At 54.2% G+C, this 27101-nt stretch overlaps 2 protein-coding genes across 2 annotated transcripts; both read left to right on the plus strand.

Moving 5' to 3' along the window:
- SHISA7 (shisa family member 7) lies at positions 1-6604 on the plus strand. Its single transcript, XM_032612794.1, has 4 exons — positions 1-680; positions 2178-2332; positions 4389-4538; positions 5958-6604. Exons 1-4 carry the CDS (start codon positions 1-3, stop codon positions 6602-6604), a joined length of 1632 nt encoding a protein of 543 aa, XP_032468685.1.
- A 14055-nt stretch (positions 6605-20659) lies between these two features.
- Positions 20660-25460, plus strand: UBE2S (ubiquitin conjugating enzyme E2 S). Its single transcript, XM_032612932.1, has 4 exons — positions 20660-20894; positions 21503-21650; positions 22985-23175; positions 24996-25460. Exons 1-4 carry the CDS (start codon positions 20892-20894, stop codon positions 25323-25325), a joined length of 672 nt encoding a protein of 223 aa, XP_032468823.1. The 5' UTR covers positions 20660-20891; the 3' UTR covers positions 25326-25460.
- The last annotated feature ends 1641 nt before the right edge of the window (positions 25461-27101 follow it).

The following is a 27101-nucleotide window of genomic DNA, read 5'->3' on the forward strand; positions in this document are numbered from 1 at the left end:
ATGCCGGCCCTCCTGCTCCTCGGGACCCTCCTGCTCCTGGCCTCGACTACCGGCCAGGCTGGGACGCGCCCGTCCAACGCCACAAGCACCGAACCCCCGGGCCCGCTGCCCGCCCTGCTGGCGCATCTGCGGCGCCTGACCGGGGCGCTGACCGGCGGCGGGGGCGCGGCGGGCCCAGGGGCCAACGGAACCAGGACCAGCACCCCGAGTTCGGCCGGCGCGGCGGCACGGGCGCCCCCTCCTGCCGAGCTCTGCCACGGCTACTACGATGTCATGGGCCAGTACGACGCCACCTTCAACTGCAGCACTGGCTCCTACCGCTTCTGCTGCGGCACCTGCCACTACCGCTTCTGCTGCGAGCACCGCCACATGCGCCTGGCGCAGGCCTCCTGCTCCAACTACGACACGCCGCGCTGGGCCACCACGCCGCCGCCACTGGCCGGGGGCGCCGGGGGCGCCGGGGGTGCGGGCGGGGGACTCGGGCCCGGCCAGGCCGGGTGGATGGAAGGGGGCCGGGCGGGTGGCGCCGGGGGGCGTGGGGGCGAGGGCCCAGGGGGCAGCACGGCCTACGTGGTGTGCGGGGTCATCAGCTTCGCCCTGGCCGTGGGCGTCGGCGCCAAAGTGGCCTTCAGCAAGGCGTCCCGTGCGCCCAGGGCGCACCGGGAGATCAATGTACCCAGGTGTGTGTGCTCTGGGGCCGGAGGGTGGGAAACCTGGGGGCGGGGCGGGGGCGGGGCCACGGGAGGTGGAGCCATCAGGGAGTGGGGCCGGTGGGGGGTGGGGCGGCACGGTGCAGGGAGTATGGCCAGAGACTGAGGCAGCCACCAGGAGCGCAGAAGCCAATGCCTTGGAGAGATGGGCGGGACATGAGAATATATGTGACTTAAGTGGCAGTCTATGGAGTGACCGGGTAGGCTCGGGCCTTCATTCATTCAACAAATATTTCTTGAGCACTTTCTGTGAGCCAGGAGCTGGGAACACAGCAGTGAACAAAACAAAGTCCCTGCACCGAGGAGTAAACCTGGTTTCCAATCCCAGGTCAGCTGCCTGCGGGCTGTGTGACCCTGGGGAATTTGCTTAAACCTCTCTATGCCTCAGTTTCCTCGTCTGTACAATGGGCCTAATAATTGTTCCCCACCTATTCAGACTGTAATGAAGATTACCTGGGTTAATTCATGTTGAGTCCTGGTACCTGGTAAGCCCTCAGTAAATGCTGGCTACCGTTATCATTAAGACAGTAAGCAAGGAAACACACGTGCAACACACTTTTAGATCCTGATAACTGCTGTGAAAAAAATAAAGTAGCATAACGAGTTGTGAATGGGAGGGACAGTGTTGTTTTACACGAAGTGGTCAGGAAAGGCCTCTCTGAGCAGAGACTTGAAGGAAAAGAGAGAACCAAGCAGATATCTGTGGGAAGGGCATTCCAGGCAGAGAGGAAGCCATAAGTGCAATGGCCCTAAGGTGGAGTGTTTGCAGGACAGCGAAGCGGCCCATGCAGCTGGAGTGCAGTGGGTGAGGAGGAGGTGGACAGAAGTAGGCAGAGGCCAGGTTTATCCTAAGTGTGATGGGGGAGCCCTGAGCTCCGTGTGTCACCATCTGATCCCTGGGCTGTGCGTGTGAAACTGCAAGGGATAAGGGCAGAAATGGGGAGAGCAATTGGAGACTGTGGCAATAACGGTGAGAGATGGGGCTGGTAGAAGCAGAGGTGGTGACAAGTGCTCCGAGTTGGGATACATTTTGGAGGGCGAATCCACAGGATTGCTAAGGGCCGTGCAGGAAAGAAAAAGAAGAGTCAAGGGTGATTCTAAGGTTTGGGGTCCACATAGCACCCTTTATTGCCATGGGGAAGGCAGCAAAAGGAACAGGAGTGAGGTCCCAGGTTCAGGGTGGGGCAGGGCCACAGAGAGGACGATGTGGGAGGGACCGCAGAAGGGGTAGGGTCCAAATAAATAGGGGAAGGGGCGCTTCAAGCAGGAAGTGTGGTCCGAGGGACCTTGGGGCAGGCGGTGCTCAGATTGATATTAACAAGGGGCGTGGCCAAAGGCTAGAAGCCGAGCTGAGCTAACGGATACACCCAAAGGTGAGAACGGAGAGGGGAAAGAGGCCTGCGCCCTCCCTCTCCCCACCCCCAGCCCCAGTCCCCAGGCCACTGACCATCCCTCTGCCACTTCTAGGGCTCTGGTGGACATTCTGAGGCATCAGGCGGGGCCTGGGACCCGCCCGGACCGGGCACGAAGCAGCTCCCTAACCCCAGGGGTCGGGGGTCCCGACAGCATGCCCCCGAGGACGCCCAAGAACCTCTACAACACCGTGAAGCCCTCCAATCTCGGTGAGTGAGAAATGGGGCTTCGGCTGCCGCCTCTGCTGCCTCTGCATCTGCCCCCACCCCTCATCCCTGTAGCTCCGCCCTCCACGGATGGCTCCATCTCCCATTGCCCAGGCCCTGCCCCTAGCCACAGCCTGCTGTCTCTGCCTTCCCTGAACCGTTATGGCCGACACCTGTTTTGGGCAATGCACTGGACTTTGCAGTGAGCCAGACCTCCTCCCTGATCTCCTGTGGGCACCCTGGGTGGGAACCCTGGGTGCTACGATGGATGATTTAGATTTAGACATTCTCAACCCCTGCACTTGAGAAACTCATGTCAGACCACCCAACAGCCAGTGACACACAAGGACTCAGTAACTGAATTATAATTTGTTGGGAGCCAGACGCCTGGATTCAAATCCTGGCTCTACCACTGTGACCTAGGGCAAGTGACTTCGCTTCTCTGGGCCTCAGTTTCCTCATCCATAAAATGAGAATCATAACAGTACTGTCTTCATATTATTGTTATTCTTATAGTTTATGATGAGCGCATCAGTGGAGAAGTCCAGGTAGCTGGAAGAGGGTTTGAAAAGGGTCTCATTTGGTGTGAGGGGGAGGAGTTCCCTCAGAACATGATGTTTGAGCAGTGGCCAGGAGGGTGAGGGGAGTTTCTTGGGCAGGGGGATCTCTGAGTGGCTGGAGCACAGCTTGTGAGGTGGCCAGAGCTGAGGCTGAGGAGAGGGTGGGCAGATACCTCAGGAAGGGCCTTGAGTACCAGGCTGAGCTGAGTGGCTCTGCCTTTGTCCTGAGGGCAATGGGGAGCCATGGAGGAGTTTAGAGCAAGGGAGAAGCAAAGTCAGAAGTGGGTGGAAGAACTATGTCTCTGGAACCCATATGAAGGAAGATCGATGAGAGGAAGAAGGCTCCAGAGGAGGCCTGCATGACGATCCAGGCAGTAAAGGACAAGGCTTGACCTGGGATCAGGAACGGAGGGGAGGAGATGGGTTTGAATAGTAGTGATAAGGAAGAAACATTTGACCTGGATCTTGAGGGGTGAGTAGGAGGTCTTCAGGCAAAGGAGAGGAAGGGATTCAAGACCGAGAGAACAGCATGACAGCATGTGCAAAGGCCCTGTGGCAGAACTGAGCTGGACCATTTGGGCATCAGAGAGAAGTATGGCTTGAGAGGAGGGATGGGAGATGAGGCTGCAGATGTCTGCTGGGGACAAGTCACACAGGCCTCAAACGCCATCCCCAGCTTAGACTGTGTCCCATGGGTGATGGTGAGACATGGGAAGAGTTTCGAGCAGCAGAGGGACAGGGGCAGGTGTACATGTCAGAAGTACTGCAGTGGGGCTGATCTTGGAGATGGGCTGGCCATTTGGCCAGAAGGCTGGTTTGATGATCCAGGAGGGAGAAGCAAGTCAGGGCAAAGATTCAGTAGGCAGGAGGGACCAGAGCTGGGGACCAAGTGGACATGGGTGGGGATCCTTCCACAAGACCAGGACAGCGGTGCCAGCTGGGAGCAGGCAATGGCAGTGATGCCACCTCCCCTCTTGGTCCCCACAGATAATCTGCACCACAACTACCTGCACCTCAACGTCAACAGCCCCAAACACCACGCTGCCACTCTGGGTATGGACCAGGGCGGGGCTGCGGGGAGGGCAGGGCTCCTTCCCTTCCCACCCTTGTATTGAGCCGGAGCCAGGTGCCCAGCATAGGGCAGGTGTGAGACCCTGGGAGCCTGTCCGCACAGTCCAGCCAGGTAACCCAGTGAGGCTCAGTTTCCTCATTTCTATGCCAGAAGTGGTCTGCGGGAAGCTGCATGGAGTGCGTCCCTTCTAGCCTGGGGCGGGGCACACAACGAGTGCTGAGCAAACGCCAGTTGCCCCTCCTCCTCCTCCTTCCCCAGCAAAGAGCACCCGAGGGTTGGGGGGAGTGAGCACAGGGAGCTTGGACTGCTGCAGCTCTGAGGGGCTGGGATTCCAGATTTCTAATGCTCTAAGGGGGCTGGGGGTCAGAACTGCTGGGTCTGAGGGAGGAGGGCCTGGACTGACCCCGGCCATGCCCCTCTGCCCCAGACTGGCGGGCCATTCCGCCGCCCAGCCCCTCCTTGCACTACTCCACGCTGTCCTGCTCTCGGTCCTTCCACAACCTCTCGCATCTGCCCCCGTCCTACGAGGCCGCTGTGAAATCTGAACTCAACCGCTACTCCTCCCTCAAGAGGCTGGGTGAGTCCCGGGAAGGGGAGCTACCTGGGCGATGGGGCGGGGTCAGGGCCTGGGTTCAGGACAATGGACAGTGACCCGATAGCCTTCTAAAGCTTTAGATACCCCGCCCCTGCCTTAGATTTTTTTCCAAGTTTGTTCCAGAATTACCTGAGGTAATTTTGTATCACAATTACTTGGGGTGCTTTTTAAAAATGCAAACCCATGGTCCTCTCCCCAAGATCTATTGCATTCATCAGGACTTGTATTTGCAATGAACAGAAATACAACTTAAAAAAAAAAGGTGACTATGCTGGCTTGATAACAGAAAGTCTGTGTGCCACAAGCTTCAGGTGTGGCTGAACCCAGGTGCTCAAAAGCTGTCTCCAGGATTCTACATCTCTCAGCTCTGCTGAACAGTGGGCTGGCTTCATTTTCAGATAGAATCTCCCCTTGTGATGGCAAAGACTGTCCTGAGAATTTTCAGGGCACTTCTACCAGAAGAGTCTCTCCCAATGATTCCAGCAAAATTCCCAAGCCTGGATCCCACTGGCCAAAAAGGGTCACATGCTTGGCCAAAAGCCAATCACCGTGACTCTGATTGGACATTTCTGGGTCAGTGGCCGATCCCTGGTAGTGGAGTAGCCTTCAAACATTTTAAACGGAGATCCACAGTAAGAAAAGATTTTTATATTGTGTCCCACGAGACCCACATACACTGGCACATTTTTAAATTACAGTAAAGTTTTGAAACTTGTTATTATGGACATTTTCAAACACACTCGAGAGTAGAGGAATTGTAAAATGAGCCCCATGTTCCTTTCACCCAGCTTTAACAATGGGCAACATTTTGTTAATCTCTCCTCCCTCCACCCCATCTTTTGGTGGATTATTTCAAAACAAATCCCAGATATCATGTCACTTTATCCGTTAATATATCAATAACACACACAACTGAAATAAAAATTTTGTGAATGGTATTCACCCTTATTCTCTTATTATGGGACACTTTCTGATAATTTTCTATTCTATTTCATTTTGCCAAATGCTGGTCCCTACCCACAAAATTAACTTTTCAACCCATGAATGGGTCGAATCTCCAAGTTTGAAAAATACGTGCTACAGGATGAAAGGGAAGGGAAAGTGGTTCCTCAAAAGCAAGAGTTGGGTTCTACTCCCAAAAGAAGGGATGTTCCCAGGCAATTTAAAAAAAAAAAAGGTCCCCCCATCTACGATCGCAGCATTGCAAGCTGGGCCTGGGAATCTGCATTCTGCTAGCTTGACTGTTCTGACTGGTTAAAATTGTGCCCCTGCCCAGGCTAATGACCAGGAAGTTCCAGGTAATGTCTGGGGTCTTCCTGGGGTGGGGGGTGCCCTAGGGAAGGGAGCACGTTCTGGGCTGGCTGAGGACCCACCTCTGTGGTTTCTTCCCTTCTCCCCCAGCCGAGAAGGATCTGGACGAGGCCTACCTGAAGCGCCGGCACCTGGCAGAGATGCCTCGTGGGACGCTGCCCCTGCATGCGCTGCGGCGACCTGGCACAGGGGGCGGCTATCGCATGGAAGGCTGGGGTGGCCCCGAGGAGCTGGGCCTGGCGCCCGCGCCCAACCCACGACGCGTCATGTCCCAGGAGCACCTGCTGGGCGACGGGGGCCGGGCACGCTATGAGTTCACACTGCCACGCGCGCGCCTCGTGTCACAGGAGCACCTGCTCCTGTCGTCCCCCGAGGCCCTGCGCCAGAGCCGCGAGCACTTGCTGTCACCCCCCCGCAGCCCCGTGCTGCCCCCCGAGCCCGCCGCCCGCGCCAGCCTGGCTGCCTCCCACTCCAACCTACTGCTGGGGCCCGGGGGGCCCCCTACACCGCTGCACGGGCTGCCCCCGCCGCCCGGCCTGCACGCGCACCACCACCACCACGGCCTGCACGGCTCGCCGCAGCCCGCCTGGATGTCAGACACCGGCGGAGGTGGGGGCACCCTGTCTCGCAGGCCGCCCTTCCAGCGCCAGGGCACGCTGGAGCAGCTGCAGTTCATCCCCGGCCATCACCTGCCCCAACACCTCCGCACTGCCAGCAAGAATGAGGTGACTGTCTGACTGTCTGAGGTCGGGCCAGGGGCTTGGGGGCTGCAGCCTGGGGCCCCCATCCCGGCCTGCATCCCCCAACACACGCCAGGGGCCTGGGACCAGATCTGCGGTGGCCAGGAGGGCTGCCTCCAAGGACACTGTTTTGGATGAAATCATCACCTGACACAAAGCTTCCTTCTGCGATGTCACGGCAGATGAGACCCCTCCTCCTATGTCACAGTTTGAGGCAGGACCTCCTTCCCATGACGTCATCACAGAGGAAGAGGCCTGTATGTGAGGTCATCACTAGCGAAAATGTCTTTGTTCACCACAGGGACAAAACCTCCTTCCCATGAGGTCATCACAGAGGAAAAGGCCCACCCTTAAGGTCATCACTAGAGGCATCTATGCTCCATGGTGTCATCACAAAGACTTCCCTCCTGTGATGTCATAAGAGGAATAATGCCTTGTCCTATGACATCATCCCTAGAGACAAAGAGTCCTTCCTTCCTTCCTATGATGTCACTGCATAGATAAATCTCATCCTCATGATGTCATCTCTGGCACCAAAAGGCCTCTTTTGACATCATCATCACCAGGAAAATATTTTCTTCCAAAGAAGATGCCTTTGTCTTTGAAGTCACCACTACAGACAAAGCCATCTTCCTGGGACACATCACAGGGGAAAGAGCCTCACCAGCTGTGTCCTCACTAGACATAAGGCCTCCTTTCTACAACATCATCACAGGGACTCTGCTTCCTTCCTGTGATGCCATCGCCAGAGAAGGTGCCTTGCCCTATGATGTCATCAGAGGGACTGTGCCTTTTCCGTGATGTCATCAGCAGAGATGGCAGCCCACTCTGGGGACATCTCCAAGACGAGGCCCCTTCTGCAATGTCACAACCAGACTCTGCCTGCTCCGAGATTACATACGCCGTGAGACACCTCTACTGCTGCTGCCAAGTCCCGGAACGGCAGGGCACACCCAGAGTCCATGACTATCCTGGGAGGGGTCACCAGAGAAAGTGCCCTGTCCTGAGGTGTCATCTAGGGGTGTCCTCACTGGGGAGGCTGCCCCGGCGGAGAGGTCTCTGCCACAGATGACAGTCCATCTGTGGATTGTTGGCAGTGGCCCTGCCCCAGCTGAGGCTCTGCCTCAGTGCTGTGATGTCATCACCAGAGACACTGCCTGCTCTGGAAGGCCATTACTTGTAATGGTATCACCAGAGTTTCTGCCTTGTCCCACCATGACTTGGCTTGGTCACTCCTTCCCCTGACCCTAGAGACATGCCCTGCGGGATTTCCACCAGAACCTCACCTAAAGGGTGGGTGGGCCACGGGTCCTGTGTGACTCCTGGAGGATAGCATTCCCAGACTGGCTTCTGCTCCCATGGAGGCCACTCTGGCCCACCAGGCTCCTGGAGTCCTGGGACTCACAGGTGGCGCTACTTCTCTCTGCCGTAACTACAGACATCACCACCTCTGTAAACAAAGTCCTGGCCTCCTGTTGGGGGGTGGGGAGAGGTGGGAGTATGCCTGCTATTTATCTAGCTGATGACATCATCAGCACCACAAGACTTCCACCACTCCTGGTGGTAAGTTGCACCTGGGGTCCAGTGTTAACCATGCTTGATGATGACATCATTTCCCAGGATTCCCTTTGACCTATGGTGTATTCATCTCCCAGGATCCACCATAACTAGGATATCATTCTCTTCCAGGATTTACCATAACTATAGTGTCACCTTCTCCCAAGGTTCCCTATAGCCAATGGTGTCATCATCTCCCATGATTCTCCACAACCATGATGTCATCATCTCCCACGATTCTCCACAACCATGGTGTCATCATCTCCCAAGATTCACCACAGCTGATGTCATCATCTCCCAGAACCCGCCATGACCAACGGTGTCATTACCTTCCAGAATCCACTAGAGCTGATGGTAACATCTTCTACCAGGATCCAGTGATGATGCCACAATCTCCCATAGTCCCCCATAATTGTGGTGTCATCATCTCCCAGGATCCACTTCAACCATGATGTCTGCATGCCCCAGGATCCACCACAGACACGGTGTCATCACCTCCCAAGATCCACTTCAATCATGGTATCATCTGCCTCCCAGGATCGACTTCAACCATGATGTCTTCATGCCCCAGGATCCAGCACAGACTTGGTGTCATCACCTCCCAGGATTCAACTCAGCAGTGATGTCACCACCTCCCAGCACCCATGAGTCAATGGTGTCCCAGAACACATGACACCCAATTAGTGTCATCATCTCCCAGGATCCATTTCAACCATGGTGTCACCATCTACTGGAATCCACCATAACCATGGCATCATCATCTCCCAGGATCCAGGACACCCAATGATGTCATTTAGCAGGATCCACTTCAACCATGTATCATCACCTTCCAGGATCCAAAATCTTGGGAGCCAAGTATTACGCCAGCTGTATTTCAATTGTCTTCTGGGGTCACCTACAGTTGTTCCCTTAAGAGGAACCCGCACAATACACATCATTTTCCCATTCCCTCAAAAATGGAGTGGGATGGGGCCCCCTCTGATGACATCATCATACTCTGGCCCTTCCTGATGATGTCACTGCCATGCTCCTGACTTAGGCTGACGCCTGCCTGCATCAAACACACCACAGACTTGGCCTTGGTCAGTCCTCCATCTCCCCCTGATGAGGGTATCCAGGTCCCTCCTGATAACTGCCCTTCACCCAGCCATCTGATCGGTGACAGGGTCAACAAAGAGACCTCTTATCATCACCAGAGGGGGGGCTTTCCAGTCCTCAGGTGATATCACTGTCCCTTGCCCAATCCCTGTTACCTGGATCCCCACCCAGAGCTGCACTCCATTGGCTTGGGCCAAACTCTCCCTAGAGACCCCCCTGGGCTGGGTCAACACCTGCTGACCTCCCTGAGGCCTTCAATGGTTTTCTCTGCTGCCCTGGTCGTGGGGCAGGCACATCTGGAGAGCCACGGCCACTGCCAGTGCCACCTGTAGGGGTGGGAGGTGGTGCTCTGCATCATCCCAAGATGGCAGAGAAGCAGCATTCTCTCCTTCATCTCCCCCTCACACACTGGGGAGCCTCTGGGGTTTCGGGGATTCCCCAACACCCTACGCACAATTTGCCCCCAATTCTCTGTATATAGCCATGTTCTGGGGCGGCCATTCCCCCACTCTTAAAGGGCTACATGCCCCCTCTCCCAGCCCCCAGGGCGAGGTGAGGGGGCCTCTTCTCCCTCCCCTGGGCCGTCCCCCTCCCTTTCCTCTCTCCCCACAAATCCTGGCACCTCAGCTCATCCCTTCTCATCAGGAGCCTGGGGCAGATAACTGACCCTCAGCTCCCACCACACTGAGGAAACTGAGGGGTTACCCCCAATCTACCAGGGCCCCAGTGCCAGTTTGCCAGTTTTTCAACTCCACGCTTACAGCTGCTCCTTTGGGTTCCTTCAATCCCCTTGAGGGCCTCACCACGCCCAGTGTCCCTATGGCAGACTGTGACTTCCCCCAAAAGGAGCCAGCTTGGGCGCCTGCCCCTCCCAGACCCCTCCCCTCTGCTAACCACCCTCAAGGAGCCCTCAGCTTTCTCCAGCCCCCAGAATTGGGGGATTCGGGGCCTTTCAGCTTTTGTATGCCCCCCTCAACTTGCTCTTTCCCGGCCTGGATTCCAGGTATCTTGCCCCCTCCCCGCACTCACTTGACACAGGCTGCCTGACCCTGGGGCCTTGACCTCTTATCTCAAATAAGCCATAGTAGGGAGAGGTCTCGAGGTGGGTGAGGAAGTGGGCATGTCCTGCCAGATCCCCTTGATGCTTCCAGAGATGGGACCTCGCCATCTGAGTCTTCCCTCACCAGCCCCCACCACCTCATAAATGCATACACAGGCTTGTATGTACACACACACACACACACACACACACACTACACTCCCATTCCAGTGAGGGGGCAGTGGAGGGCGGTACAGAAAGAAGATCAATTCTAGACCAAAAGAACTTCCAAAGCTCTGCCTGCTTCCTTATCCCGACCCACCCTATTCCTCCCCCCAATACCGGACTCTTGCCCCAGTTCCTTGGTGAGGACTGCCAGCCGAGCTGCAACTTGGTATTTTTTTGAATAAACAGATGTTTTCCTGATCCCCGGTCTCAAGTATACTGTTGGGAAAGGTTGGGTTTCCATCTCCGCATTTGCAAGTCACTGGGGAGTCAGTCCCCTTTGTGGCCAAGGAAGGCGGGCATCTAAGTGTCTTTACAGGTAGGTGGTCAGGGCTGCTCCAGCTGTCACCAAGAGAGGAGTCAGGCACGGGGAGATGCACTGTAAGGTGCCTTCAAATCCTTAGTTTCTTCCTAAGAAAGCTTCTTCCCTCTAAGCAGGTAAGCATTTGTTTGCAGATTCTATTTGTTTGCGCCTCCTTATATTTGAATTCTTTGCCTGAACATCACTGAAGTGTGTGTGTGTGGGGGGGGTGCATCTGCATTAGTTTCCTGGGGCTGCAGTAACAAAGTACCATACAACTGGCAGCTTAAACAGAAACGTATTCTCTCCCAGCGCTGGAGGCTGAGAGTCTGAGACGGAGGTGTCGGCAGGGCTGAGTCCTTCTGAGGCTGTGTGGGAGAATCTGTCTGTGCCTCCCTCCTAGCTTCTGGTGGCTTGCTGGCAATGCTGGCATTCCTCGACACCTCATCTTCCCTCTGTATGCGTGTCTCCTTGGCAAAATGTCTCATTTTATAAGAACACCAGTCATCATGGATTAGGGCCCACCCCAATGATTTCATCTGCAAAGACCCTGTTTCCAAACAAGGTCACATTCACAAGTCCTGGAGTTTAGGACTTCAACATCTTTGTGGGCAGGGAGCAAAATTATTCAACCCATAACGGGGTGTGACAGAATAGTCTAAATGTCAGTTTTTATGATAACTGGGAATCATTTTCCACACCTCTCTCCTCCCACCCAGTGCATTAAAATATTTCCACAGTGATGACTAGAATTGCCCCCTCCTTCTGTCTCAAGAAGAGCCTCTAAGGCTTGGTTTTATGAACTTTAGGACAGCTCACCTCTAGGAGCATCTAAGTGTTTGTTTACTAATATCAGACTCATATTACATCAGAGCATTAGTTTGCTCATACCTCTGGGTTGTGTGTGCAGGGCATTTCAGCATTGATTTTATCATTAAGAAAACCCCTTCTTCTCTAGTGTATTTAAGTGTTTGCTTCTCAGATATTAGACTTTATTCCATATCAGTCAGGGTTCTCCAGAGAAACAGAACCAATGTGTGTGTGTGTGTGTGTGTGTGTGTGTGTGTGTGTGTGTATTCCTGTTAAGGAACTGGCTCATGTGACCATGGGGGTTGGCAAATCCAAAGTCTGTAAGGCAGCCGAAAACTCGGGCAGGTTTTCAAGGCTGCAGTCTTGAGGCAGGATTCGTTCTTTTCCAGGAAATCTCAGTTTCCGCTCTAAGGCCTTCGAATGATTGAATGTGGCCCACCATATGATCTAGGATAATCTCCTTTACTCAGAGTCAACCGACTGTAGGTGTTCGTCTTGTCTACAAAATACCATCACAGCAACACCTGGGCTGTGTTTGAACCAACAGCTGGGCGCATGAAACCTGACCATCCTCGCAGGATAGCGCTTGCCGGAAGGAGTGTGATCTGTGGTTGAGAAAGCCTGCCCCCCTTCGGTGCAGTTAAGTGTTCACCACCGGCTAGATTTCACCTGCTGAGGTCCATCTGTTTGACTGTAGGTTAGTGGGGTGGGAAGGGGTGGTGCCTTCAAGTACTGGTATTGGATCCCTGGTGAAATGCCCCACGTGGTGCGTGTAAGGGTTGTTCACCCATTCTTAGAAATCGCCTCTTTGTGCTGGCGATTTGTCTATAGAAAATTGGGGGTGGGTGGGGAGGGAGGGTGGTGATGCAGTGTGTCGAAGTATGGGATCATTGAGCACTCAAGAGTCTCCTCCTGGGCACAGACTAGGACCATACTTCCCTGCCTCCCAGATGTTAGATGTGCCAGATACAAACCCTTGTTGCTTTAACAACTGGGGCTTTGGGGCTGCTTGTTACTGCAGGACAGTGCAGCCTACTCTGGATGGCTTTTTTGCTGTACACTCTTGCACTTCTGAATTTTTTGTAGGTGCGTTACCTACTTTTAAAAAAATAAAGTCTAAATGTAAACGTCAAAGGTGCCGGCTTTGACTGCCATTCCCCTAACTGAGCAGATGCCCAGGGGCGAGCTTAACACAGGAGACTAGAGTCTCATTCCCCTCCCATGCAAGTGATTAGCTTCCACTCAGTCGTAATGCCAAGGCTTAAACGTATGTAGTTTTCATTCAACATGGCCTCTATGTGCCTGTCAACTACTTCATTTCTGTTCAGCCAAGAAGAAAGCAATCTGATCCACATGTACCGTGCTTTAGTTGAGCAAGTCAAGGATAAGATCTGGCATAAGCATTTTCGCCTTTGTAACCTAACATTTGCTCAATTTGCAACTCCACTGTGTTGATTAATACAGCCTCTGAGCAGCTATTCTTAACGGCATTTGAGGGGACGGGCTTGCAAACTTCTCAAATCTATACCAGATGTTGTGTGCATGTGCCTTTCTTTTTTCTTTTCAACTTTATATTTTGAAACAGTTTCAAACGTGCAGAAGTTACAAGAATAAGTCCAAGAACTCATGTACAGCTTTTGTCAATTCACTAATTGCTAACATTTCATCACACTGCTTTATGGTTTTCCTCCCATATAAATATTTTTTTTCAGAGACACTTGAGAGTAAGTTGCCCCCTAAGGGACATTTCTGAAGGACAAGGACATTCTCTTACACAGCCACAGTATAGTTATCAAAATCAAGGACTTAACACTGATGAAGTCCATGTTCCAGTTTCACCAACTGTCCCAGTATTGTCCTTTGGAGCAATTCTCTTTTCAGTCCCTGGTACCCCGGGATTAGGTGTCGAATCTGGTTATTGTGTCTCTCGAGGCTCCTTGGACTTGAACAGTTCTTCAGTCTCTTTCATGACACACGTTTCTGGAGTCCAGGCAGCAGCATAATTTTTGTTCCAGTCCCTACCACCAGACATTTAGGGTTTTCCCATTTCTCAATACTATGAACAATACTTTGAGGAATATCTTTTTGCACACCATGGGGAGCATTCACTTACTTTTCCCTGGGAAGACCTCCCAGGAGGGTGAACTTCTGGGTCGGAGGGAGGTGCGTTTTTAAGACTTTTGCTACACAACGCCAAGATGCAGTTCCGAGAGCCTTGCCAAGTTCACGTATGTGAGAACGTCCATTTGCTCCCACCCTTGCCGGCATCAGGCATTATTCTGTTTTATCTTGATGTGCATCAGAGGTGTCTGTTTTACGGCCGTTATAGGAAGCCCCTAGTTACTATTGTTTTTTTTTGTTTTGTTTTGTGTTTTTTTTGCGGTACACAGGCCTCTCACTGTCGTGGCCTCTCCCGTTGCAGAGCACAGGCTCCGGACGCGCAGGCTCAGCGGCCGTGGCTCACGGGCCCAGCCGCTCCGCGGCATGTGGGACCCTTCAGGACCGGGGCACGAACCCGTGTCCCCTGCATCGGCAGGCGGACTCCTAACCACTGCGCCACCAGGGAAACCCCTAAAGTTTGTTTTTGTCCAACATGAAAGTCTGTGCTCTGCGGTCTAGGGTTTTTGGAGCGGGATAAGAGCAACGCGTTTCATTGCTGCTGTCTGTCACTAGAGGGAGCACCTGATCCACTGCAGGCATATTTAGCCATTAATGCGGGCCCCTCCCACTGGGGCAGAGCTCTAACCTCTGTTCAGGGGCACAAAGGAAAGTGGTTCTTGCTAATTACCTACCACAGCCTTACAGTCAACTTGCTTAAAAATGTTAAGGGCACTAAGGGGCAGAGAACACATCAGCAACCACAGACTGTGAACTCAGAAATAAAGATGGAGGCATTTACTCATGAAAAGATGCTCAGCCTCACTGGGAAGAAAGGAAATGCCGATGAAAGATGAGGCACCTTTGACCATGACTGGCACATATTCTGAAGACTGCTAATACTCGGGCTCATTTCTGCATCAAAACATTGACATCGGCTGTTTCCTCTGCCTGGAACAGTCTTTCTCCTCTGGATAAGCACAAACCTTGCTCCCTCGCTTCCTTTAAATATTTGTTTCCTTCTCGATGAAGATCTACCCTGACTCCCCGCATCTAAAATTCTCCCCCCTCCCCCCAGTGTTCCTAAACCTCCTTACCTTAACTGCTCTAATTTTTATAGTAATATCTTTTTATACTACCAGCTTTTCTTACCCACTAGCCCAGGACTTTCCCAGTGCTGGCACTCACTGAAAGTCCAGCATCTTGGGCAACCCCGTACAGTTGGCCACCCTGGGTTTAGTGCTTACTGTTTATCTGTCTCCCCACCAGAATGGAAGCCCCAGGAAGGTGGTGTCTTGCTTCCTGTCTTGGTCACTGATGTATCCCAAGCACACAGAAACACAGCCTGGCAAACAGTTGGTTCTAAATGAATTATTGAATGAATGGATCAGAGCCTAATGGTGAAGATCTAAATAAGTAGAATCCTGCCAAGGGCTACTTGGCAGAATTGCAAACACTCATGCTCTTTTGATCCTGAGATTCCACTTCTAGGAATTTCTCCTTCAGGAAAGCTCACACCTTTGCCCAAAGATAAACGTTTGAGGATGCTCACTGCAGCTTCTAGCCACAGACTGGACCGGCATAAACACCCGTTAGTTGGAGAATGCTAGAAACTCCCGTGTTCTTATCAAGGACCGCTGTGCATGCTGCCGAGGGAGGATGTGCGGGAATGTAAACGTCCAAGTAGTGTGGGGAAGAAGACACCCAGATATTAACAGCGGGTACCTGAGGGGGTGGGATTGCAAACGTGGGAGTGGAAGGAGAGCTAGAGCTGCACCTCCTACTTTTACTTCTTGCACTGCAGTAACTGTGTGAATTTCCCTCCAAGCATGTATTTCTTTAGTGATTTAATACAGATGAACAGAAGAAATGAAGATTAATTTCTGAAGCTAGAATTCAAGCCGAAGGGACAATTTGGGTTTCACTGAGCAAAAGTAAGTTTCCAGGTCTCCAATATTTAGGAAAGTAAGGACAGCCCTCCCCTAGCCCATCCCCTGCAGATTCCAGTCTCCCAAACACACACAAAAGGCCCATCACTAGGCCATCTCCTGAGTCATTCTCAGATCCGCCCACTTCTCAGCCATAGCCACCACACTAGCCCAACCCATGACCAGCTCCCTGCTGGAGTTCCTGCTTCCACTCTGGGTCCTCCAGTCTAGTCTCTACCCAGCAGCCCTGAGCCAGAATCTCAACATCAGTACCAAATCCACTCACACGTCCTGGTGAGAATTCCTCATTGGCTCCCTAGGGCTCTACCAAGCCTAGCCCCTCCATACCTACCTCTACTGGCTCAGAACATTCTTCCTTCGGACCTCTCTCTCCCTCTTTCTCCACCCCTCTGGCCTTCTTTCAGTTCCTCCCATCTCAGTATTTTTTAAAAATTCTTTTTAGAAAAATAACATCTTTATTCTGACATATAACTCACATGCCATACATAAAACTCACCAATTTAAAGTGTTCTGGTATATTCATAGAGCTGTGCATCTACCATCACAATTTTAGAATATTTTCAGCGCCCCAAGAAGAAAATCTACCCATTGGCTATCAACTCTCCATCCCCCAGTCCTAGGCAATCACTAATCCACTTTCTGTCTGCATGCATTTGACTGTTCTTGACATTTCATATAAATGGAATCATACAACATGTAGTCCTTTGTGACTGGCTTCTTTCCCTTAGCATAGCGCTTTGGAGGTTCATCCATTTTGTAGCAGATAACAGTACTTCACTCCTTTCTTTTTTTTTTTTTTTTTACTTCACTCCTTTCTATGGTTGTATAACATTTCATTGTAAGTAAATACCAGTTAGTTTATCCATTCACCAGTTGCTGAACATGTGGGTTGTTCCCACTTTCGGCTATTATAAATAACGCTGCTATGAATATCTGCGTATGACTTTTCACGTGGACATGTTTCCATTTCTCTGGTATATACCTAGCAGTGGAATTGCTGGGTCATATGGTAACTCTAGATTTAATCATCTGAGGAACTGCCAGACTGTTTTCCAAATCAGCTGCACCATTTTTCATTCCCACCAGCTGTGTGAGGGTTCCTATTTTCCACATCCTCCCCAACACTTATTATCTCACTTTTTGATCATAGCCACCCTGGTGGTGTAATGTGGTAGCTCACTGTGGTTTTGATGTGCGTTTCCCTGATGGCTGGTGATGCTGAGCATCTTGTCATGTGCTTATTGGCCATTTATATATCTTCTTTGATGACCAGCACCATCTCTTCTCAGGGTTATTGCAACAGCCTCCTCCCCGGCCTCCCTGCTTCCGCCCTCATGCCCCTTCATTCTCTTCTCCATCCAGCAGTCAGAGTGAGACCCCAGCATTCCGCTGCTCAAAACCCTGCCATGGCTCCCTGTTCCCCCGGAGACAAGACCACAGTCCTAGCCACGGCCTTCAAGGCCCTGAATGATACCGGCTCCCCAACTCCATCCACACATACATCTCTGTAACCTCAGCTCCCCACACCCTCCCCCTTGCCCACTCTGTTCCAACCAAACCAGCCTCCTTGCAGTTCCTTGCACGTGCTAGGCCTTTGTTCCAGCTGTTCCCACTGGCTGGAATGCTCTTCCCTGATAAGCACATAGCTCACTTCCTCCCTTCCTTCAAACTTGTGTTCACATGATACCTGCTTGGTAAGGCCTCCCTGGCCACCTGGCTTAAAATTCACAACCTGGCACACTCTGAGCCCCTCCCTTGCTCTACTTTTCTCTTTTTCCACAGCACTTGCTCCCTTCTAACATACCATGTATTTTATTTATTTATCACATTTCACTTCTGTGTCTGTCTTCTCTCACCACAGTAAGCCCCACAAGGGCAAAGATCTTTGTTTGCCTACGTATCCCAATCACCCAGAACAGTGCCTGGCACACAGTAGGTGCTCAATAAATACTTGCTGAACAAACACCTTGATCTGTCAGGTACTCTGCTAGAGTCTAAGAACAGGGTCCCTGTGCTCCTGGGGCTGTACTCATCGGGGGACAGAGACAAACACGTAAGCAAACAAATAATAAATTCTTATGGACCAAGAAGATCAAAGAGGGTGAAGTAAACAGAGCATGGGAGTGGAGGTGAGGAAGCTGCCCTGAGAGGTGACTTTTTTTTTTTCCAGCCGTGCTGCACAGGTTGTGGGATCTTAGTTCCCCGACCAGGGACTGACCTCAGTTCCTTGGCAGTGAGAGTGAGGAGTCCTAACCACTGGACTGCCAGGGAAGTCCCATGAGAGGTGACATTTTAAGGTGAGCCTAGGCCATGAGGAGGACAGAGGAGGAGGAAAGCTCTCCTGGCACAGGGGACTCCCGTGTAAACTTCTTCAGGTCAGGCAGAGATTGGCTTATAGCAGGGAGACAGACAGAAAGAGGCCAAGGGGGCCTCAGGGAGAGTGTACTTACGGATCTCATGGGAGTTTGGGATTTACTCGAAACGCAGTGTGTTGAGGGCTCTTGAAAAGTTCTTAGCAGGGGTGGGGCCTGTTGGGATTTCAGGGGTCGGTAAAAAGCAGCCTCCCTGAGGTCCAACCCCTGCCACTGCCTGTTTCTGTAAACAAAGGCTGATGGGAACACAGCCAGCCCCTACATCTGCACATGGGCTTGGCTACTCTGGGGCTATAGCAGCAGAACTGGGTACGCTGGGACAGAGACTGATGGCCCGCAAAATCAAAAACCTTTACTGAGGTTTGCTGACCCCAATTTTAAGATGCAGGCGATTCCTTCCTTCTCCCTCAGGTCCTGTCGACGTCACCGATCCCCATCACGTCTCCCATCCCCACTGCCACCATCCTGCTCGCCTCCCTCTCTATTACCGCCCACGGCCCTGTCAAAGCCTCCAATGGCTCCCTAGGGCTTGAAGACAACACACCGCCCACCCGGCAGAGGCGAGAGATGTAACCGCTACCCCCCCTTACCTCTCGGACTTAAGCACCTCCCTCCGACCTACCCTCACTGGCTTCCTGGTGGCGCCCCAAACACACCAAGCGCGATCCCCTCGCCTCGCCTTTGCACGGGCTGTTCCCTTTTCTGGAATGCTTTTCCCCTAGACCTTCCCATATGGAGCCCAAGTGATCCTTCCTCAGGTCAAAGAGCAGCCCCCAGCCCTCCCTTTGTAGGCCCTTGGCCCTGATTGTTCCTCTACCGTCTTTATCACTCGCTGACATGATAGGATATACTTACTTGTTTACTGTCTGGCTTCCCCACGAAGACGTCAGCTCCCCGAGTGCGCAGGGATTTTGTCCCTTTTATGCTCAGCCATATCCTCAGAGTATCCTGCCTACCACAGGATACTCGCTCTCACTGCCAAGGAACTGAGGTCAGTCCCTGGTCGGGGAACTAAGATCCCACAACCTGTGCAGCACGGCTGGAAAAAAAAAAGTCACCTCTCAGAGCAGCTTCCTCACCTCCATGATAGGTGCTCAAAAATAAAAGCGTACTGAACGACTGAGGGTGTCCAGAGGGGAATCATAACATCCACCCAACAGGGCTGTGGCAAAGATTCAATGAGATGAAGCATGCAAAGAAACTAGAACAGCGCCCTGCCCTGCCCAGCGAGCACCGGATCGACCACCACCACTCCCGTGACCATCATCAGTTACGTCTGTGGAGTGGACTTCTGAGATACAGCTCAGTCTGACCACCACCTCCGCCATGTCCCAAGCGGGGGGGGGGGGGCTGGGCAAGTCACTTGACCCCCCTCTTCCTTCAGGGTTCTTGGGTGTTAACTGGGCCGGACTCCTCTGCACCCGGTGGGATAAGACCCAAGGCGAGGCGCGTGGGATGCCCGCGTGCGGCCAATCTGCCACAAACTAGTCATGGCTACGGCGGTGGGCGTCTCTGCACGTTCCCGGCCCCTGTTCCAGAGGCTGGGGCCCCCTGAGGAGTCTTTTCGGGACCAGGGCAGAAAGGGCCTGACGGCGGCGCCGCGGCCGCACCGCACAGAAGCCGAGGAGGCGGGTCAGCTCCCGGGCCTCCCGCTCTCAGGGCGCCGACACTGGGCCGCCCGGGGCGCTCTGCGCCGGTTCCCCAGACTGGGAAAGGGAGTCCCGGCGAGGCCTGGCTGGCGGGAAGCCGCTGTCAGTCACAGTCAGGGCCAGGCCCTCAACAAGGCCTGGGGGCTCTTCCTTCTTTCTCGGGCACAGTCCTCACAGGAGGAGACTGAGGCCTGGCTGGGGCCATAGGTCACACACTGGACGGCCAGGCGTCTAAGCCTTCAGCGCCGGGTTGACACACCACGCAGGTCACAGGTCATTCTCAGCACAAAATGGCGCCTCGGAAAAAAACGTACAACGATTCCCAGCGCCCACCCCCACTCCCGGCTGAGGAAGGGGCGCGGGCATCCGCGCACACTCATTTGCATACACAAAAATCAACGAACTTCACTGGCTGCGAGCGCCTGGGTCCGCGCTAGGCAAGGCTCCCATTGGTCGCTCTCCATTTCCCTCGCCCCCCCCAACCCCCGTACTGCCTTCTCCGTCAAGGATTGGCCCGCGCGCGTCTCGTGACGCCACTCCACGACTGCGCGTCCCTATTGGCCGGCGCGCCTTCTATCGTCCTTTTAAACCGCCAGAGTCCCACCTCCCTTCGCCCTGCCCAGGCTCCACGGCCGACCGTTAGTCGCGTGAGTGATCTCCTGGGCGTCAGGGCGCGCGCGTGCGCCAGCGTCTCATTCAAACGGGCCAATCAGCGGTCGCGTCGCCCTTCACGTCCTCTCTCACTCTACTTCCCCTTCTCCGCCACTCCATCCTCCCGGATCCCTCCCCGACCACCGCGTACCCCCATTGGCCGGCCCGCCGAGCGCCCCCTCCCCAACTTCGGCCTGCAGCTTGCTGGAAGTGAGCGAGCTCGTCGAACGCCGAGGGCCGTGCGCGCTGACGTCACGGGTCGAGGCACGGCGAGAGGGGCCCGCGAGGGGGCGCGGCCTGTGGGCGGATATAAAAGGGCGGCGGTGCGCGCGCGACAGGCTTAGTGCGGCCGGGCACTGGGGGCGGGTGGAGGTGTGGTGCGGTTCGCGGCGGGCGTCGGAGGCAGCGGGGAGCAGAGCGGGGCCGCCGGGGCCTCGCTAGGGCCGCAGCGGCAGCAGTTGGGCCCCCCGCCCCGGCCGGCGGCCGGAGAGCGCAGGAAGGGGGCCGGGGGGACCCGCCCCCGGCCGGCAGCAGTCATGGTGAGCTAGGCGTCCAGGCCCGGGAGGGGTGGTTGGGCTCCTCCTAGAGGAGGAGGCGGGATCTCAGGAGCCTCTCGCGGGCGGCTTGGGGGATTGGAGGGCCCACCTGGGTATCCCGGGCCTGAGATGGGCCCAGGGGCCTTCCTGTAGGCGGGGCGGGGCGGGAGGGGAGGGCCCAGCCGAGCTCCGGGCTTTTTGGCCCGCCCGTGGGTGTTTCGGGGACAACGACGCTCCGCCGCCGTCTCCAGGCTCGAGTTGGGGTTTCTAGGGTGGTCTTAACCAAGATTAGGTGGGGAAGGGGGACCGACATAGGCCTCGGGCCTGCCCGGAATCATTCGGGGACCTTGCGGAGCTACGAGCGGGCTTTGGGGTCTTCTGGGGAAGGTGGAGTCATCCGCAAGCCCTCGGCAATCCGCCCTATTTCTAGTGGGAGATCAGCTTGGGGCGGTCGCCTGAAGCATCCTGGGTTGGGGGTTCTGGGAGCTCAGGGTGATTAGCAACCTGGGACTGCAGGAGTAAGAGACTAGGGTGCCACTGCATCCTAGATCCTGCAGGAGGCACCAGGCCCTGGCTCTGCCCGTGGCTCACCCCCTTGTCTCCACACCTAGAACTCCAACGTGGAGAACCTGCCCCCCCATATCATCCGCCTGGTGTACAAGGAGGTGACGACACTGACAACTGACCCACCTGATGGTATCAAGGTCTTTCCCAATGAGGAGGACCTCACTGACCTGCAGGTCACCATCGAGGGCCCTGGTGAGTGTGGGAATGAGAGGGAGGGGTGCACTTCCTAGATCTCCGTCAATCTTAGAGCAAGGATAGGAGGCTCCCACTGTAAGGTGGACTGCCAGACCCTGAGACATGACAGGCACACCTGTTACACATGGTGCTCACAGTATGCAGGGCAGGACACTAGAAATGACAAGTAATTGTATATACTTTCCCCGTAAGTGTTGTGAGAAAAATTCTGGGGGCCAGGAGAGCATATAATGGGGCCTTACCTGGGTTTGGGTGTTTCTTCCATCCTGAAGTATGGGTAGGAATTAAGTGGGATTGGGAAGAGGATGCCAGGTGGGGAGAAATGTCAGCAAAGGCCTGGAGGGGAGGCTGGATCATCTCAAACTCCTTCATGCCACCAGTGTTAGGTTCTCTGGGGACCAAGCAGAGAACAAGCCAAATGCAGGCTTTCAGGGAGATAACAGTAATAACCAAATAACTACAGGGGACCGCCATCTTGCAGAGTGGCTTAGCAGGTTGTTTCACGTGCACTACATTTAAGTTATTAGTTTAATTTTTATAAGTGAAGAGTGTGATGAAGGATCTAGTCTGGAGTTGAACTTGTGGGGAGGGGGTCAGGGAAGACTTCCTGAGGAAAAGAAGAAAAAAGACTTGTGAAGCTTATAGGGAACAGATCTTTTAGGGCTTGTAGGCCTCTCTTAAAGGAGTTTGGAAAGGAAGCCTTTGTAAGGTTTAAAGCCGGGCCAGTGGGTCGCTTCAGACTTCACTTTGACTTCAGTGAGGGTGGGGATAGAATCTGGAGGCCGGTCAGGAAGCCGCTGACCATGGGCATCCATCAGGTGAGAGAAGTGGTTCTGCTGGACTTGGAGGTGGGCTCAGATTCAGGAGTGGACCTGGAGGTCAGCTGCCCAGGCTATGATGGGTGGGACGTGGGGGCTGGGGCATGAGGAACAGCCATGGGTCTGGAACAGCTCCCAGTGTTTGCTGCGGCAGGGAAGACCACGGAGTGGACAGAACTGTCCTGACATTTGCCTGAGAGGCTTCCAAATAGATGTTTTTCCGAGGAGCTGAGTGGGCACGTGTGTCTGTGCCTCTTGGGAAGGGTGTGCTGTGCCTTCACTTGGGAGTGAAGAGGGATCCGTGGGTGGGGACCACCAGTCAGGGGGTTTACTCTGAGCTGGGGGTGGTGCCTGTGGCCCCCTGGGAACCTGGGCCTGTCTTCCTCTTGAGAACCCCCCGTCTGGTGGAGGAGGCGGTGGGGCACTTGCCTCGCAGCCAGACCGAGGAGACTGGTTTTGGGGGTGCCTGGAAGGCCTGCGTCTCCTGACACTGTCCCCCTCCCTGCATTCCAGAGGGGACCCCATACGCTGGAGGCCTCTTCCGCATGAAACTCCTGCTGGGGAAGGACTTTCCTGCTTCCCCACCCAAGGGCTACTTCCTGACCAAGATCTTCCACCCAAATGTGGGCGCCAATGGTGAGATCTGCGTCAACGTGCTCAAGAGGGACTGGACAGCTGAGCTGGGCATCCGGCACGTGCTGCTGGTGAGTTCTGCCTGGGCCTGGGCCTCCCTCCTGGACGCACCCCAGTGATGCCCAAGCCACGGAGCCTTGTTTCTCTTCTAAAGTCAACACTGAACTGGTTGGGGCTTCTACATAAGAATCCAGATTTCCAGCTTTTCTGGAAGGCTTGGCAGTGCCCAGCTACCTTTGCTGTGGAACAAGTGATGGTTTGTGTAGCAGGACGGTGTTCTGACAGGTACAAGTCAAGCGTCTGGTTAGGGCGAAGATAGACTTTCCAGTTTCCTACAGCGTACAGTCATTGGTGTTTCAATAGTCACAGCTTGTACAACCATCACCATTGTCATTCCATCGTTCCTCAACCAGGGGTGGCTTTGTTCCATTGGGGACATTTTTAATTGTCACAGCTGGGGGTGCTACCAGCACCTGCTGGGTGGAGACAGGGAAGCTGCTGCACATCGTGCAGCAGGGACCACCCCGCAGAGAACCATCCAGGCCCACCTCACCCACGCTGGTGCTCCGGGGTCCCCATAGGCCACTTAAAGCATGTAGGTCACCTGATGCCTCTCCACCCCTCTCACAAGGTGAAATTTAAAAAAACAAACACTGAATTTCTAATGAGCCCCTGGGGCAGCTGGTAGGGAGGATGGGGAAGGGGTTTCCTGCAGGGCCCCGGGGAGGATTGAGCACCAAGGTAAACAGACCCCAAACCTTTCCCTCCTCTCCCTGGAGTGTCAGTGGTGGCTGCCAGCAACACCAGAGATGAGCTCACAGAATAACTCCCAAGTGTCCCCAACAATCCCTAGGGCCTGCAGTGCGGGGCCCAGGCCAGGCTCAGCCATGGGAGGGCAGCTGTGGGAAAGGCGGGCAGTCAGGCCTCTGGTTGTGGGGTGCAGTTGTCAGAATTAGGGTGTGATGCTGGTCCCTCATGATTATCAGTGATGTGTGTTGGGCCAGGTGCTTTGGGGAGTACTTGTTACTGCCCCTATTTACACGTGCGAGCATTTCACCTGCTCAAGGCCAGACAAGTTCTAGGTTCCTGGGGTGCTCTGCGTTCCCTTTTAGAATCAAAGTGGAGGTAAAACAAACACGGTTTAGGGGCCACAGCTGTCTGGGTAAACTACTCTTAGAACGGTCCATTGGGGGCTGGCTGGTCACACCTTTCGGCCTCGATTTACTCTGCAGTTAAAATGGGCAGATTAAGGAATATTGAAGACTCACTTCCTTCCTGGACCACTCTCGACTGTCCTCGGGCATCAGTCTCTCTTTATGCCCTGGTGCCTTTCTCTTGGGTATTAACAGCTTGCCCAGCCAGGATTTGTGCCTCTGCCCTTGAGATTCCTGTTAAAGCCAGCGATAGCTGTAGCTTTAAGCATGTTCCTGTAGTGTAATGTAGAGCTAGTTGTCTAGTTCCTAAGTTGTCCCCCTCGCTTCCTTTTTTTTTTTTTTTTTTTTTTGGCTGCATTGCGTCTTCGTTGCTGTGCACGGGCTTTTCGTTGTGGTGCGCAGGCTTCTCATTACAGTGGCTTCTCTTGTTGCAGAGCACGGGCTCTACAGCACAGGCTCAGTAGTTGTGGTGCATGGGCTTAGTTGCTCTGCGGCACATGGGATCTTCCCGGACCAGGGCTCGAACCCATGTCCCCTGCATTGGCAGGTGGATTCTTAATGACTGTGCCACCAGGGAAGTCCCCGCTCACTTCCTGAATGACCTGGGGCGAGTCACTGATCACGGTGCCTGCATGCATGTGCCATCTGGGGGAGCGGTGTTGGGAGTGGAGGCCACAAGGCCGGATGTGTGAGGCTTGGGGGGCCGGTCCCCCCTGACCCTAGCACTCTCCCCACAGACCATCAAGTGCCTGCTGATCCACCCTAACCCCGAGTCTGCCCTCAACGAGGAGGCGGGCCGCCTGCTCTTGGAGAACTACGAGGAGTACGCCGCCCGCGCACGCCTGCTCACAGAGATCCACGGGGGCGCAGGTGGGCCCAGCAGCGGCAGGGCCGAGGCCAGCCGGTCCCTGGCCAGCGGGGCTGTGGCCTCCACCGCTGACCCCATGGCCCCTGGGGGCCCAGGAGGGGTCGAGGGGCCCATGGCCAAGAAGCACGCGGGTGAGCGTGATAAGAAGCTGGCAGCCAAGAAGAAGACGGACAAGAAGCGGGCGCTGCGGCGGCTGTAGGGGGCTCTCCTCCCTCCCTCTCCCACCCGCCCCCAACTCTGTCTCTAAGTTATTTAAGTTATGGCTGGGGTGGGGGAGGGCACGGGGGCACTCGGACCTGGATTTGTTTTTCTAAATAAAGTCGGAAAAGCAGCTGTTGTTGCCTCCACCACCCTGGCTTTGAGCAGTGGGCACCCCAGCCCGAGTCTTCACGTGGGCTGAGCACAGGTCTCTCAGCCCAGCGGGCCTCCTGTTGGAGTCAGAGGCGCCCTCTGTCTGAGGTGCAGTGCCAGGCACGGGCCTGCTGCTGATCTCTCCTGCCCTTGTTCTCCTGAAATGGGCATAGTGGCCGGGCAGTGGGTGTGGAAGCCCCGTCTGTCTGCCGTGCGCTGGGGCACTTGATCCCGCTCTAGCCAACAGAACATGTTCCTGTGGATTTCTGTATCATATATCAAAAATCCCAGGCCTAAGGAGACACCTGTCTTACAATTTGTGTTGGTTGGAAGTTGGTGTGATGGGCTGGTCACTGCTCGGGTTTCAGAAGTGAAGTTGAGGATCCACTGGGCACGTTCCTTTCTCGGGTCCTCTTCAAACTCAAAGCTGGCGGGATTCAGTTTCTTGGGGTCATAGGGCCTGGGGCTATCCCCAGCTCCTAGAAGCTGCCAGGGTTCTCACCCCACAGCCCCCTTTTGTGGGACCCAGTTGATTAGATGAAGCTGATGAGCCCCGGGTGATAACTTGACTGCAGGAACATGTCCCAGCGTGGTCACAGGTTCTGCCCTCACTCCAGGGGTGGGGGCAGGAGACCCGGCAGCGCACGTCAGCTTCCTGCATGCACCCCTGCGGCATGGCCCTTCTCCCTGCCCTGTTCCTTCATCTGCAGGAGGGCAGACCTGCTGGTCGTTGTACCTCTTGGACTGTTATGGAGGGTCAGGTAAGGGCCGCAGACCCAGACAAGTGTCGGGGTTCTCGGCTGGTGGGAGAGTAGGGAGTGGTCAGCCTTGGCAGAAACCAGCGAAGGCACTGATGGGGAGGCCAAAGATTTTGTCGCCCTCTTTCAGGCTCTGTGCCAGGCCTTAGGACACAGTGTCAAAAATGATCACGGGCTTCCCTGGTGGCGCAGTGGTTGAGAGTCTGCCTGCCAATGCAGGGGACACAGGTTCGTGCCCCGGTCCGGGAAGATCCCACATGCCGCGGAGCAGCTGGGCCCATGAGCCATGGCCACTCAGCCTGCGCGTCTGGAGCCTGTGCTCCGCAACGGGAGAGGCCACAACAGTGAGAGGCCCGCATACCGCAAAAAAAAAAAAAAAAAAAAATCATAAAATACAAAGAAAGGAAAGCCTGGTATGCCAGTTTTCACAGTTGCTTCCTTTGTAATCAGCAAAGCCTGGAAATATAACCCACATGTTCACCAATGGATGAATGAGTAAAGGAATTGTGAATTCACACAGTGGAATACTACTTAGCTAAACACTGATACACAAAATAACATGCTGAGTGAAGCATATACGGAAGAGTACAAAATACTTGATTCCATTTCTATGAAATTCTAGAACAGGCAAAGTTAGTCACTAAGGGCCAAAAGCAGATCACTGGCTGTCTGAGATAAGTAGGATAAAGTGTACAGGGGTGTGGGAAGACTGGGTGTGATGAGTACATTCCAGATCCCAATTATGGTGGGGGTCACATGGGTGCATAATTATGTCAAAACTTATAAAGTATATACTTAAAATAGGTGTATTTTACTTTGTGTAAAGTATATCTAAGAGAAGTTGATTTAACTTTTTAAATCAAGGA

The sequence above is a fragment of the Phocoena sinus genome, chromosome 19 (genome assembly GCF_008692025.1).
Source record: "Phocoena sinus isolate mPhoSin1 chromosome 19, mPhoSin1.pri, whole genome shotgun sequence".
NCBI lineage: Eukaryota > Metazoa > Chordata > Mammalia > Artiodactyla > Phocoenidae > Phocoena > Phocoena sinus.

Excerpts from the sequence above, each read along its gene's own strand:
- UBE2S (XM_032612932.1), top strand. Across the intron at positions 21,651-22,984 it reads GGTCACCATCGAGGGCCCTG|AGGGGACCCCATACGCTGGA; the intron begins GTGAGTGTGGGA and ends CCTGCATTCCAG. Across the intron at positions 23,176-24,995 it reads GCATCCGGCACGTGCTGCTG|ACCATCAAGTGCCTGCTGAT; the intron begins GTGAGTTCTGCC and ends CTCTCCCCACAG.
- SHISA7 (XM_032612794.1), top strand. The coding sequence starts at position 1 with ATGCCGGCCCTCCTGCTCCTCGGGACCCTCCTGCTCCTGGCCTCGACT. Across the intron at positions 681-2,177 it reads CGGGAGATCAATGTACCCAG|GGCTCTGGTGGACATTCTGA; the intron begins GTGTGTGTGCTC and ends TGCCACTTCTAG. Across the intron at positions 2,333-4,388 it reads CGTGAAGCCCTCCAATCTCG|ACTGGCGGGCCATTCCGCCG; the intron begins GTGAGTGAGAAA and ends CCTCTGCCCCAG.